Here is a 15000-nt window from a genome sequence, read left to right as displayed (position 1 = left end):
GTAGGGTAGTAGTGTGTGTATGTGTGTGTGCATACTGGGGTAGGGTAGTAGTGTGTGTATGCGTGTGTATATACTGGGGTAGGGTTGTGTGTGTGTGTGTGTGTGTGTGTGTGAGAGCCGCTCTGCTGGCTTGGGGATGGCAGCTTTTAGCAGGGCTGGTCTGTGGGGAGCAGGGCTGTGAAACGCCAGCACTTAGACAGGAGTGAGCTGCTGTTCCACCAGGGACAGAGAGGTTAGGGAGAGGAGACTGTCCCTGCCTGTCTACTGCTCCTGGGAGAGGAGAGGGGACTGTCCACTGGACTATAGATATGGAGGGAGACTGTTCCTCTGATAGTACTGCTGCTGGACTATAGATATGGAGGGAGACTGTTCCTCTGATAGTACTGCTGCTGGACTATAGATATGGAGGGAGACTGTTCCTTTGATAGTACTGCTGCTGGACTATAGATATGGAGGGAGACTGTTCCTCTGATAGTACTGCTGCTGGACTATAGATATGGAGGGAGACTGTTCCTCTGATGCTGGGCTCTGGGTCTCAGATGAAACTATTTCTCATAAAGAACTATTCAGAGATTAATTTCCCCCATATTTGCTGTATCATTTCCTTGTAGATGATTAAACCATCTTCTCCTGTCCTACTGTACCTGTAGACAGAACTAATCTATTACCTGGTTGTGAATATTAATCCTCCTCCTCCTCCTCCTCCTCCTCCTCCAGGCTCTGTCATTTACATATTAGATCTTTTCTTTCTCATCCCTCTCTCTCTCTCTCCTCTGGCCCTGAGATAAGATGATGACACATGATCACTCCTGTATGTCAACACTGAATCACTGTACAGTCACATCCTGAATCCTACATCAACCCCTAGCCCCTAGTCTCTACCTCCTAGCCCCTAGTCTCTACCCCCTACCTCCTAGCCCCTAGTCTCTACCCCCTACCTCCTAGCCCCTAGTCTCTACCCCCTACCTCCTACCTCCTAGCCCCTAGTCTCTACCCCCTACCTCCTAGCCCCTAGTCTCTACCCCCTACCTCCTAGCCCCTAGTCTCTACCCCCTACCTCCTAGCCCCTAGTCTCTACCCCCTACCTCCTAGCCCCTAGCCCCTAGTCTCTACCCCCTACCTCCTAGCCCCTAGCCCCTAGCCCCTAGTCTCTACCTCCTAGCCCCTAGCCCCTAGTCTCTACCCCCTACCTCCTAGCCCCTAGTCTCTACCCCCTACCTCCTAGCCCCTAGCCCCTAGTCTCTACCCCCTACCTCCTAGCCCCTAGTCTCTACCCCCTACCTCCTAGCCCCTAGTCTCTACCCCCTACCTCCTAGCCCCTAGTCTCTACCCCCTACCTCCTAGCCCCTAGTCTCTACCCCCTACCTCCTAGCCCCTAGTCTCTACCCCCTACCTCCTAGCCCCTAGCCTCTACCCCCTACCTCCTAGCCCCTAGTCTCTACCCCCTACCTCCTAGCCCCTAGTCTCTACCCCCTACCTCCTAGCCCCTAGTCTCTACCCCCTACCTCCTAGCCCCTAGTCTCTACCCCCTACCTCCTAGCCCCTACCCCCTAGTCTCTACCTCCTAGCCCCTAGCCCCTAGTCTCTACCCCCTACCTCCTAGCCCCTAGCCCCTAGTCTCTACCCCCTACCTCCTAGCCCCTAGCCCCTAGTCTCTACCCCCTACCTCCTAGCCCCTAGCCCCTAGTCTCTACCCCCTACCTCCTAGCCCCTAGCCTCTACCCCCTACCTCCTAGCCCCTAGCCCCTAGTCTCTACCCCCTACCTCCTAGCCCCTAGCCCCTAGTCTCTACCCCCTACCTCCTAGCCCCTAGCCCCTAGTCTCTACCCCCTACCTCCTAGCCCCTAGCCCCTAGCCCCTAGTCTCTACCCCCTACCTCCTAGCCCCTAGCCCCTAGCCCCTAGTCTCTACCCCCTACCTCCTACCTCCTAGCCCCTAGTCTCTACCCCCTACCTCCTAGCCCCTAGTCTCTACCCCCTACCTCCTAGCCCCTAGTCCCTACCTCCTAGCCCCTAGTCTCTACCCCCTACCTCCTAGCCCCTAGCCCCTAGTCTCTACCCCCTACCTCCTAGCCCCTAGCCTCTACCCCCTACCTCCTAGCCCCTAGCCCCTAGTCTCTACCTCCTAGCCCCTAGCCCCTAGTCTCTACCTCCTAGCCCCTAGCCCCTAGTCTCTACCCCCTACCTCCTAGCCCCTAGTCTCTACCCCCTACCTCCTAGCCCCTAGTCCCTACCTCCTAGGCCCTACCTCCTAGCCTCTAGCCCCAACCACCTAGTCCCTACCACCTAGCCCCTACCTCCTAGTCCCTACCACCTAGCCCCTACCTCCTAGGCCCGAGTCTCTGTCTCTCTCTCTACCTCCCTGTCTCTCTACCTCTCTCTCTCTCTCTCTCTCTCTCTCCCTCTCTACCTCTCTCTCTCTCTCTACCTTTCTGTTTCTCTCTCTCTCTCTGTGTGTGTGTGTGTGTGTGTAGTATGTGGTGTGTGTGTGTGTGTAGTATGTATGTGTGTGTGTGTGTGTGTGTGTGTGTGTGTGTGTGTGTGTGTGTCAGTGAGGTGAGTGGGACCAGGGCTGTTTGGTGAGTCGGTTCATCTCTGGTTTTATCTGAGGGTGTAAAAGCTGAGTGCTTCACCTTGGCCACAGCCTGGCTGCTCTGGTAATGAGGACATGTCCTCGCTGACGTCCTCCCTGTCTCCTCCCCGAGAGGCTGGGGGGCACCACACACACACACACACACACACACACACATTAACATACATACACGCACGCACACACACACGTTTTTAAGATATAAGATTGAGATGATAGAATGGTAGAACAGGAGGAGGAAGAGGAGAAGACACATGATTGAGAGAGAGGGAGGGTGGGAACAGTCAGAGAAAGGTAGAGAGAGAGAATAGAGAGAGAGATTCAAATGGAGAGGTAGGGTGAGGGAGGAAAGAAGAGGTAGAGAGTGGTAGGAAGAGAGAGAGGGAGAAAGAAATAGAGGTAGAGTGACGGAGAGGTAGAGAAAGAGAGAGAGAGAGGGAGGTAGAGAAAGAGAGAGAGGTAGAGGGAGAGAGGGAGGGAGGTAGAGAGAGAGAGGGAGGGAGAGAGAGAGAGAGGGAGGGAGAGAGAGAGGTAGAGAGAGAGGTAGAGGGAGGAGAGGTAGAGAGAGAGAGGGAGGAGAGGTAGAGAGAGAGAGGTAGAGAGAGGGAGAGAGAGAGAGAGGGAGGAGAGGTAGAGAGAGAGAGGGGAGAGAGAGAGAGAGGGAGGAGAGGTAGAGAGAGAGAGGAGAGGTAGGGAGAGGGAGAGAGAGGAAGAGAGTGAGAGAGAGGTAGAGAGAGAGAGAGAGAGGGAGGGAGAGAGAGAGAGGTAGAGAGAGAGGTAGAGGGAGGAGAGGTAGAGAGAGAGAGGGAGGAGAGGTAGAGAGAGGGAGGAGAGGTAGAGAGAGAGAGGGAGAGAGAGAGAGAGGGAGGAGAGGTAGAGAGAGAGAGGGGAGAGAGGTGTAGAGAGAGAGAGGTAGAGAGAGGGAGAGAGAGAGAGAGAGAGAGGGGAGAGAGAGAGAGAGGGAGGAGAGGTAGAGACGGAGGTGGTCCATCCATCACACTGATACCTGCTCTGAGGTGATGGATGGAGAGATGGCCATGCAAACTCAATAATCCTCCTCCCCTCCTCCTCTCCTCCTCTCCTCCTCCTCTCCTCCTCTCCTCCTCTCCCAGGTTCTTCACAGATCAGCGAGCAGCGTCTAATAAACTGATGAAATGCTTTTGTGTCCTTGCCTGCATCCCTCGTCATCGCTGACAGCCACCACCACCACACTCTCATCTCCAAATAACCTCTGGCTCCCGACCGCCCCGGCCCTCCTCCCCCCTCCCTCCTCCCTCCCTCCCTCCCTCCCTCCCTCCCTCACTCTCACTCACACACCCTGCCTGCACTGTGGCCATGGCCTGTGTGTGCGTGCGTGCGTGCATGTGTGTGTGGTTTCTGTGTGTGTGTGTGCATGGTTTACATATACATTTTGCATTTAGCAGGCGCCTTTATCCAAAGCGACTTACAACAAATACATTTGTCTCAGTAAGTGAATCATCTATCCATCAGTCATCATAAGACAAGTAATCAATGCTCACACCAGGGGCCATTGGCAGTCTCAATGCTAGAAGAAGGAAGAATTAGGGTTAGTACAGGGGGGTAGTGGGGTTGAAGAGGTCTCTAGGAGTGACTGTTAAGATGTAGCTTGAAGAGATCGGTCTACAATCTACGGCAGAAGATCGGTAGTGACTCTGCAGTCCTGACAGCGGTGGGAAGCTCATTCCACCAGCGGGGCGCCAGGACAGTGAAAAGCCGTGACCGAGTAGCGCGGCCGCTGCATCCACGTAGAGGCGGCGGTGCCAGGCGGGCAGCCGAGGTGGAAGAGCGGAGTGATCGGGCAGGGGGGGTTGGGGTCTGACCATTGCTTGCAAGTAGGGAGGGGCTGTTCCCTTTGCCGCCCGGTAGGTGAGCACCAGGGTCTTGAATCTGATGCGAGCTGCTACTGGGAGCTAGTGGAGGGTGCGGAGGAGGGGGGGTTTCTGCATGTATGTGAATGGTTTCTGTGTGTGTTCATGTGTGTGATGGACCACTATTCACCCCCCCCCCCCCCCCCCTCCAGTTTGGCCCTGACAGCGGTTTGATTTGCGTGCGGCATCGTCAGCGTACCAATCAGACGGCAGATTGAGAGGAAGGTGAAGTGCATTAATTAGCGCAGATGATTGTGTGACGAGCGTCAGTCACAGATCAGATTCCCTCCCTCTCATCCTGCCCACTTCGGCCGCTCACACGCAGCAATAAACATCACACTTCTTCACGTCCAACAGGATTTAATCTGGTGCAGAAGGCTTGGCAGGGCTGGGCAGGCGGGAGCTTTGTTTTCTTTTAATTATTGGCCAACCATTAGCAACCCCCCCCCTCCCCCTCCCGACCAACCATTAGCAACCCTCCCCCCCCCGACCAACCATTAGCTCCCCCCTCCCCCACACCCTCCAGCGGTACATTAGAGCCTTCTCAGCCCAGGGTGTGATTGTTGACAGGTGACGTGGTGTGGAGGATGCTGGGTAATGTAGTTTGTTTAACGCGTCCTGGACCGAGAGGCAATTTATGGTTCTGGTCCGTGACTTCTGCTACCTGGCTGCCTGGTTCATATAGTCCATGACTGAGTCCTTCATCTCTCCCTCATCCCTCCTTTTCTCCCTCATCCCTCCTTCCCTCCCTCATCCTTACTTCCCTCCCTCATCCCTCCTTCCCTCCCGCAAAGGACATGTTGATGACGTTCATATCAGGTTTATTATGTTCATTATGACGTTCATATCAGAACCCAGACCAGACCAGACCAGACCTGACCTGCTCAACCTGGAGAATGATTAGATGTTTAGAACCCAGACCAGACCAGACCTGACCAGACCAGACCTGACCTGACATGACACGTCTAGATGTTTAGAACCCAGACCTGACCTGACCTGACCTGACCTGACCTGACCTGACCTGACCTGACCTGACCTGACCTGACCTTCTCAACCTGGAGAACGATTAGATGTTTAGAACCCAGACCAGACCAGACACGTCTAGATGTTTAGAACCCAGACCAGACCAGACCAGACAAGACCAGAGCTAGCCTAGCAGCTAGAGAGAGTAGAGAGCTGATCAGGCCTGTCAGAGTTGCAGAGACGTCCCAGGAGAACCACACAGAGAAGAGAGGACCTTCATCAGACGCAGTAGAACCACTCACACCTGCAGGGAGGGGACACACCTGCAGGGAGGGGACACACCTGCAAGGAGGGGACACACCTAACATCACCCTGTCAATACATTGTAGTCTATGACATCATCATCAGCATCATCATTTGTGGCAGGCTGGGATTGAGTTGCGCCCCCCCCCCCCACCACCACCACCACCTCCTGCCAGCCCCCCTGCCCCCCTCCCCCTCCCCCTCCCCCAGCCTTGAAGGCAGCCAGACGCCAGAGCCTGCAGCTTGTTTAGGCCTCTTGTTACATTACCTTTTAATTACAACCAATAACTAGTTGGAGGCAGTTGTTCTGTTGAAGGGGGGGGGGGTTGGGGGGGGGGGGGGGGTTGGGTTGGGTTGTCGAAGATTTATTTTGGTGGTGACCTTCTCCCCAACTCGCCGCAGCTGTAATCAGTGGAATTAATAGCATAATCAAATTATACACAAACTCATAAATCATGGCGGAGGCTCGCTGTCACATGGTGGAGGCTATTAATGGTCCCTATTGTTTCAGGCCCGCGGACCAGAGCCTCTCTCTCTCCTCTCCCTCTCTCCCTCTCTTGCCCGTCCACTGATTCCTGGCTTGATAGGAACTGAAATGCCATTTCGAGGCGGTGGGGAGGAGCGGGGGGCTCGGAGCGGGGGGGTCGGAGCTGGGTCCGGCCACGTCTCACAACTGTTAATTTAGCGGCGGCGGCGGCGGCGAGTGATGTCGGGCCCAGCCCGGCCAACGCCGGCCGCGGGACGCTCTGATTGGTCCAGACAGAGACCAGTTAATTAGAGTCATAAGGACCTAAACGTCTGTCAGTGGGGGTTAATGCTGTGTGGAGAGAGAGAGAGAGGGGGTTCCCCTGCCTCTCTCTCTCTCTGGGGGCGGGGGGGGGGGGGGGAGGAGATGGCCCCGGGTGATTATCTGCCTGGGGGGTGGGGTGGAGTGGGGTTTATTAAGATGCTGTGTCTGGTCATTAATTTGTGGGGGGGGGGGGGGACAGTGGAGCAGGTACATACCTGTGTAGGAGAGGCAGGTGTGTGTGTGTGGGGGGGGGGGGGTATAGCAGCTCATGGTTAACCTATAGAGTTGGACCTCATCAAATGTCTCCTGTCAATGTTGTCATGGTCACTGCTCTTCTCTCTGTATACTGTCTTAACCAAGGTGTGTGTGTGTGTGTGTGTGTGTGTGTGTGTGGTGTGTGTGTGTGTGTGTGTGTGTGTGTGTGTGTGTGTTTCAGGATGTGTGCTGTGTTCGGGGGGATCTACTGTCTCCGTCACTCAATCCAGTGTCTGGTTCTGGACAAGGAGTCTGGCAGGTAAATACCATCACTACACACCTCACACACTGTCTGGGCCGGGGAGGAGGAGAGGAGAGGAGAGGAGAGGGGGATGAGTTCAGGTGTGGTAGGAGGAGAGGAGAGAGGAATGAGGAGGAGAGGAGAGGGGGATGAGTTCATGCCTGGGAAGAGGAGGGGAGAGGGGGATGAGTTCAGGTGTGGTAGGAGGAGAGGAGAGGGAGATGAGTTTAGGTGTGGTAGGAGGAGAGGAGAGGGGGATGATGAGGAGGAGGAGAAGAACACAAAGCTGTCCTTGTTCTCCTCAAGTCCCTTTGTTCCATCTGTCCAATCAGGGAGCAGCCTCCCTCACAAGACATGTGTTTGAGCTCCTACGAGGGAGGGAGGGGGGGGGGGGGGGGGGTTCCGGAATATAGATACCAAATTAATTTAGCTGTGAGCGGGTTGGGGTGGGGGGGTGGGGGATGGAGAGAGCGGGGGAGGAGAGAGGGAGGGATGAGGTAGAGGGAGGAGAGAGAGACAGATCACAGGCTCAGCTGTAGCTGGAGATGACTGATGCTGCCTGCTCCTCCTGGCCTCTCCTCCCTCCTCCTTCCCCCTCTCCCTCTCTCCCTCATCCCTCCTTCCTCCTCTCCCTCTCCTCCCTCCTTCCCTCCTCATCCCTCTCCCTCCCTCCTCCTCTCCCTCTCCTCCCTCCTCCTTCCCCCTCTCCCTCTCTCCTCCCTCCTCCTCTCCCTCTCTCCCTCTCTACTCCCTCTCCCTCATCCCTCCTTCCTCCTCTCCCTCTCCTCCCTCTCTCCCTCCCTCCTCATCCCTCCCTCCTTCCCTCCCTCCCTCCCTCCCTCCCTCCTTTCCCTCTCCACTAATTGATTCCTATGTGAAGACAGAGAGCTCCACTGTGTGTGTGTCTGTGTGTATGCTGGGTGTGTATGCTGGGTGTGTGTGTGTGTGCGTGTAGCCACGGTGATGAGGGGCTGCTGATAAGGCTCGTCAGTGCAGGGACCCTCTAATGAGTTCCAGAGGTAAGACTGTTGTCATAAACGGGGCCAGATTACAGAGCCCTTATCTGTCCTTTACTGAGACGCTTTCATCTGCGCGGTGGGGCCCCCCAGGGGCCCGGGGCGCAGGGGCCCTCCGGCAGAGCTGCGTTAGGGGGACTAGCGTGCTAGCGCTGGTGCTAGCGCTCTGATGTGTGAGTCATGAGGGACCCGGTCGGTCTGCTGGGAGAAGAGCTGGAAAACAGGACTTCCTTTGATAGCGTGGCCGTCTCTGTTACATATGCTAATGTTCCTGAGGTGTGTGTGTGTGTGTGTGTGTGTGTGTCTCTGTGTGTGTGTGTGTGTGTGTGTGTGTGTGTGTGTGTGTGTGTGTGTGTGTGTGTGTTTGTTCTCACCTTGTGGGAACATACAGCCAGATATGTGTTTTGCAGCATGGCTCTTTAGTGGAAACCTGAGCCACTCAGTGGCCATGGAGCTGGACCGGACCCAGAACCAGCCAGGGTTAGAGTGTATGGCCGGGAGGGTCAGGGCCAGGATTAGAGTGTATGGCTGGGAGGGCCAGGGTCAGGGTTAGAGTGTATGGCTGGGAGGGCCAGGGTTAGGGTCAGGGTTAGAGTGTATGGCTGGGAGGGCCATGGTTAGGGTTAGAGTGTATGGCCGTCAGGGTCAGGGTCAGGGTTAGAGTGTATGGCTGGGAGGGCCATGGTTAGGGTTAGAGCGTATGGCCGGGAGGGTCAGGGCCAGGATTAGAGTGTATGGCTGGGAGGGTCAGGGTTAGAGTGTATGGCTGGGAGGGTCAGGGTTAGAGTGTATGGCTGGGAGGGTCAGGGTTAGAGTTAGAGTGTATGGCTGGGAGGGTCAGGGTTAGAGTGTATGGCTGGGAGGGCCAGGGTCAGGGTCAGGGTTAGAGTGTATGGCTGGGAGGGTCAGGGTTAGAGTGTATGGCTGGGAGGGTCAGGGTTAGGGTTAGAGTGTATGGCTGGGAGGGCCAGGGTTAGGGTTAGAGTGTATGGCTGGGAGGGCCAGGGTTAGGGTTAGAGTGTATGGCTGGGAGGGCCAGGGTTAGAGTGTATGGCTGGGAGGGTCAGGGTTAGGGTTAGAGTGTATGGCTGGGAGGGCCAGGGTTAGAGTGTATGGCTGGGAGGGCCAGGGTTAGGGTTAGAGTGTATGGCTGGGAGGGCCAGGGTTAGGGTTAGAGTGTATGGCTGGGAGGGCCAGGGTTAGGGTTAGAGTGTATGGCTGGGAGGGCCAGGGTTAGGGTTAGAGTGTATGGCTGGGAGGGCCAGGGTTAGGGTTAGAGTGTATGGCTGGGAGGGCCAGGGTTAGGGTTAGAGTGTATGGCTGGGAGGGCCAGGGTCAGGGTTAGAGTGTATGGCTGGGAGGGTTAGGGTTAGAGTGTATGGCTGGGAGGGCCAGGGTTAGGGTTAGAGTGTATGGCTGGCCTCCTGAGGCCTCCTGAGGTAATCGTGTACGCTACTCGGCAAAGGTCCAAGGTGCTGTCACTCAGGTAAGGAGAACAGTAAACAGCCAGTGAGGCGTGGCGGTGAGCCCCCGCCTCCCCGCCCCCGCCCCCCCCCCTGGTCAGGGCTGCCTCCATACATCACTCTACAGGAGAAAAGTTTCACCAAGGTGAAAAAACCTGCAAGGTGTCTGGCGGGCTTGAACAATGATTTTAATTTCCCTGCTCATCATAAATTACCTCCTTATGTCTCCTCTTATTGCATACATAAAGCTGAAAGGGTAGAGCCAGATTAATCACGCCACCGCCGTGCATTATGGGGGATAACACACCCCGTTTAAACAAGTCCTTTCAGCCGCGATACTGAATTGTTCCAAGTATTGTTTTTTGCGCTGCTGTCCCCAGAAATAAGTCCATGTATGAATATTCCCAGGGGGAGAGCACGCAGGACAGCAGGTGGATGCTTCATAGAAACATTTTATTGTAAGAGCACAAAACACCAGACGGTTCCACAAATGTCTTTTTTTCCCAAGGTTCCTTTCTCGAAAAAGACATTTGCCGAAATGTTGGATAACACGGCCCCACCTGGCTGCTCCTGTCCTGCTGAACACTGCAGCGTCTGTCTGTCTGTCTCTCTCTCTGTCTGTCTGTCTGTCTGTCTGTCTGTCTGTCTCACTGTCTGCCTGTCTGTCTCTCTGCATGTCTGTCTCTCTGTCTGTCTGCCTGTCTCTCTGTCTGCCTGTCTGTCTCTCTGCATGTCTGTCTGTCTGTCTCTCTGTCTGTCTGCCTGTCTCTCTGTCTGTCTCTCTGTCTGCCTGTCTCTCTGTCTGTCTGCCTGTCTGTCTGCCTGTCTGTCTGCATGTCTCTGTCTGCCTGTCTCTCTGCCTGTCTGTCTCTCTGTCTGCCTGTCTGTCTCTCTGTCTGCCTGTCTCTCTCTCTGTCTGCCTGTCTGTCTGCCTGTCTGTCTGCCTGTCTCTCTGTCTGCCTGTCTCTCTGTCTGCCTGTCCATCCGTCCACTCCATCCTCTCACCTCATGATGGTCTCTGTCTGACCTCTCCTGTCTCTCTGTCTGCCTGTCTCTCTGACCTCTCTTGTCTCTCTGCCTCCGTCGTCCTCATGTAGTTTTATCACTGTCTAACCTCCTCCCATCACTGTCAGTGATCTCAGCTGGACCAGAAGAAGCCAGCTGTAGTAAATCCACTCATCACCTCCACCACAGAAGAAGAAGTCGGTTGTGTCAGGATGGGAGGAGGGTTCTCCTGGGGTTGAAGAGAGAGAGAGCTTCTGATGTGTACACATAAGACACAGAACGACCCAAAAGGGTTCTACTTGGAACCCAACGGGTTCTCCTACAGGGACAAGCAGAAAATAACCTTTTTTGGTTCCAAGTGGTTCCCTTTTTGGTTCCTTATTGGTTCTGTTCTCCCCAGAACCCTTTTTGGTTCTGTTCTACCTAGAACCCATTTGGTTGTGGTTGTAACGTTGGCTGAGGGTGTTGTTGGAGATGATCCATGAGTCAGAAGGCTGTGACCCTGCTTAGTATGGATGAGATCCACACACTTTATGAATCATAATGTTTATGAATAATAGTTCTGATAGATAAAGCCCCCCCCCCCCGGCCTTGTGAGGGGGACGGTCATCCCCAGAGTTGTTGCGCGTGCGTGCGTGTGTGTGTGTGTGTGTGTGTGTGTCTGTGTGTGTGTGTGTGCGTGCTTGTTGTAAGGGTCGTGTTCTCTGACACTCCAGACCTCAGCGTTAACGTCCTGGGGGGGGGGCAGTGTGAGTCACAGGCGGTGGGGGGGCCGTACGGTACCTTTACTGTTCAGTGTTAATGCCCTGCTGTTTACTTTACCATCCTGTTTAGAATTATTATCGGTTTCATTATTCATTCATTATTGTAGGAGTTTGCTTTTGAAATTGTGAGGGCACTTTATTGTGTGTGTGTGAGTTTGTGTGTGTGTGTGTGTGGTGTTTATTTACTTTAAACCTCTCAGGTGTGTGTGTGTGTGTGTGCGTGTGTGTGTGTGTGTGTGTGTGTGTGTGTGTGTGTGTGTGTGTGTGTGTGTGTGTGTGTGTGTGTGGCCGGCCTGTAGACCGTATCCAGAGTCCATATCTCTCACTCCATTGGTTTAGGATTGATTTGAGGCATCAGCCTCCACTGCCTCCCCCCCCCCACCCCCCTTCCTCCCAGTAAATAAATCTTAATTTACATAAACAGTCCATCCTGCAGACAGTCACTCTCTCTCTCTCAACGAGGTGAGGCTTATTGGGAGGTGGGGGGAGGTTTGGGGGGGGGGGGCGTGTTGGGTGAGGGGGGGGGGGGTGAGGGGTGTTGTTGGGGGAGTAAGGGGGCGTGTTGGGGGGGGGGCGTGTTGGGGGGGGGGGGCGTGTTGGGCCTCAGCACGACTCCTGCCTCCTCTTTTATTGTGTTGTGAAAGTCCATTTCAAGGATGTGGCCCCCAGGCCATTAGTTTAGATAATGAGCCCTATAAAGCACATTTATAACTCTTGACATAACAAGCAGACAGATCAGCCCCCCCCTCCCCACCGCCACCGGCTCCCCCTCACACCCCCCCTCCTATCCCCCTCTGGAAGGTCACAGCCGCACAGCCAGCCTGGTCTAACCCAGCCTAGCCCAGCCTGGTCTAACTCAGCCCAGCCTGGTCTAACTCAGCCTAGCGCAGCCTGGTCTAACTCAGCCCAGCCTGGTCTAACTCAGCCTAGCGCAGCCTGGTCTAACCCAGCCTAGCCCAGCCTGGTCTAACTCATCCCAGCCTGGTCTAACTCATCCCAGCCTGGTCTAACTCAGCCCAGCCTGGTCTAACTCAGCCTAGCGCAGCCTGGTCTAACCCAGCCTAGCCCAGCCTGGTCTAACTCATCCCAGCCTGGTCTAACCCAGCCCAGCCTGGTCTGACTCAGCCTAGCCCAGCCTGGTCTAACTCAGCCCAGCCTGTTCTAACCCAGCCCAGCCCAACCTGGTCTAACCCAGCGTAGCCCAGCCCAGCCTGGTCTAACTCAGCCTAGCCCAGCCCAGCCCAGCCTGGTCTAACTCAGCCTAGCCCAGCCTGGTCTAACTCAGCCCAGCCTGTTCTAACCCAGCCCAGCCCAACCTGGTCTAACCCAGCGTAGCCCAGCTCAGCCTGGTCTAACTCAGCCTAGCCCAGCCCAGCCTGGTCTAACGCAGCCCAGCCTGGTCTAACTCAGCCCAGCCTGGTCTAACTCAGCTCAGCCCAGCCTGGTCTAACTCAGCCTAGCCCAGCCCAGCCTGTTCTAACCCAGACCAGACCAGCCTGGCCCCCAGTTTAAAGAGTCATATTGTGTGTGTGTGTGTGTGTGTGTGTGTGTGTGTGTGTGTGTGTGTGTGTGTGTGTGTGTGTGTGTGTGTGTGTGTGTGTGTGTGTGTGTGTGTGTGTGTGTGTGTGTGTGTGTGTTCTTCCTGTTATCAGCTCTTGACGATGTCTTGTCTTCCTGTCTTCCTCCGAGGTGCAAAGCTGTGATTGACACAAACGGCCAGCGAATCAGCTGCAGCCACTTTGTAGTGGAGGACGGTTACATTGGAGCAGCACAGAGGAAGGACACGCCCTCCATGTGAGACACACCCACGCACACCAACACACACACACATTCACACACGCATGCATACACACACACATTCACACACGCATGCATACACACACACACACACATGCACACATGCACACACACACACACACACCTGGCTACAGCCTCCATCAGTGAAAGGAGACCTTGACATTTAAACCACTGACCCCAATTATAGCATGACTGATCCTGTTAGAGACAGTGCAGAGTGACTGGCCTAGTACAGCACAGCTTAGTACAGTATAGTACAGTACAGCACAGCTTAATACAGTACAGCCCAGCTTAGTATAGTACAGTACAGCACAGCTTAGTACAGTATAGTACAGTACAGCACAGCTTAATACAGTACAGCACAGCTTAGTACAGTATAGTACAGTACAGCACAGCTTAATACAGTACAGCCCAGCTTAGTATAATACAGTACAGCACAGCTTAGTACAGTACAGTACAGCACAGAACAGCTTAGTACAGTATAGCACAGCCCAGCTTAGTACAGTACAGCACAGCTTAGTACAGTACAGCACCGCCCAGGTTAGTACAGTATAGTACAGCACAGCCCAGCTTAGTACAGTATAGTACAGTCCAGCCCAGCTTAGTACAGTACAGAACAGCACAGTTTAGTACAGCCAGTCTCTCTATCACCGGCCTGGCCAAACACACACACACACACACACACACACAGACATCTAAGTTGGTGCTGACGTTCTCTCTCTCTCTCCCTCTCCCTCTCTCCCTCCCCTCCCCTCCCTCTCTCTCTCTCCTCTCCCTCTCCCTCTCTCCCTCCCTCCCCTCCCTCCCTCCCTCTCTCTCTCTCTCTCCCTCTCTCATTCACCCTGTCTTCCCCCAGGTTCATCTCCAGAGCAGTTCTGATAACAGACCGCTCCATCCTGCCCTCCGACTCAGAACAGCAGGTACTGGCGATGCCCGGGTCGACCAAGACTCAGTAACAGATAACAGTGAGACCGCTCCTGGTTGGTTCGGGTCAAATTCTAGGCGCCAATAAAATGTAGGCTGCGTTGGTGTTTGATACCACGCCTCCAATGAGCCCCGTCCTCCGATTTCTACCTCCGCCAGCCTCCCCCCTGATACAGACCTCTCCCCATACAAGCTCCCCCCCCCCCCCCTCCCCGGACCGTCCTCCCACCTCTACTCCGTCTCAGACACATCCAGACCCCCCCCCCCCCCCCCCCCCCTAACAAGCCCACAGATCCATGTAAATGCTATTCTGACCCCTGTGGGTTCCTGCCGACCGCGCACTTTCCCTTCCCCGCTTGTTTAGCATTTTACATTCGGTTTCAACTCTCTTATTACATTTGTATGGATTCTTGGTTCCGGTCCAAGTTTCCTGTAAAGGAACCGGGTTCGGCATCAAAGCTGATTCGGAGCGTCAGTACAATAGTCCTGACAGGCCCCTGTCGTGAAAGAAGCGGCCCGACAGAACCGGTTGGGCTGTAATGCTGTTTGTTGTGACGGCTGGTCTGAGTTTCATACAGTAATGGGAGTGGCTGGAGAATGGGGGTTGACGTGCTAGCGTTAGCGTTAGTTAGGCTAATGGGGGTTGACGTGCTAGCGTTAGCGTTAGCTAGGCTAATGGGGGTTGACGTGCTAGCGTTAGCGTTAGCTAGGCTAATGTGAGTGGCAGCCTTCAGTATGGAGATGAAGAACAGGGAACAATGGGATTCAGCTCTGAATGGAACCTGATAAATCCAATATCATAATGTGTTTCTGCATAAAGAGAGCAGCCCCACAGAAACATCATCCCTTTAACTCATTTAATGCCGAGGGTGAATAAAGTCGTCCAAATGGTCGACATTCTAAAGCGCAAGGGTGACTTTAGTCACCAGAAATGCATAAATGATGATGCTTCATTTTGTAGCCAATCAAAGTGTTGCTAGGTAAACACCTCATAGAACACT

At 54.6% G+C, this 15000-nt stretch overlaps 1 protein-coding gene across 1 annotated transcript in view; it reads left to right on the top strand.

Annotated features, from left to right (window-relative positions):
• chm (CHM Rab escort protein) overlaps positions 1-15000 on the top strand; it is a gene marked incomplete at its 3' end in the record, with an annotated part of 26932 nt that overhangs the window by 11626 nt on the left and 306 nt on the right. Inside the window, exons 9-11 of the mRNA XM_083665350.1 lie at positions 6971-7048; positions 12968-13072; positions 13932-13995. Of these exons, the coding sequence (XP_083521476.1) occupies positions 6971-7048; positions 12968-13072; positions 13932-13995 (247 nt within the window). The remainder of the gene's footprint in view (positions 1-6970; positions 7049-12967; positions 13073-13931; positions 13996-15000) is intronic.

This window comes from Argentina silus, assembly GCF_951799395.1.
Source record: "Argentina silus genome assembly, chromosome: 2".
In the NCBI taxonomy this organism is placed as follows: Eukaryota; Metazoa; Chordata; class Actinopteri; order Argentiniformes; family Argentinidae; genus Argentina; species Argentina silus.
Note: the sequence above shows the minus strand (reverse complement) of the source record. Positions and strands in the feature narration are given on the sequence as shown.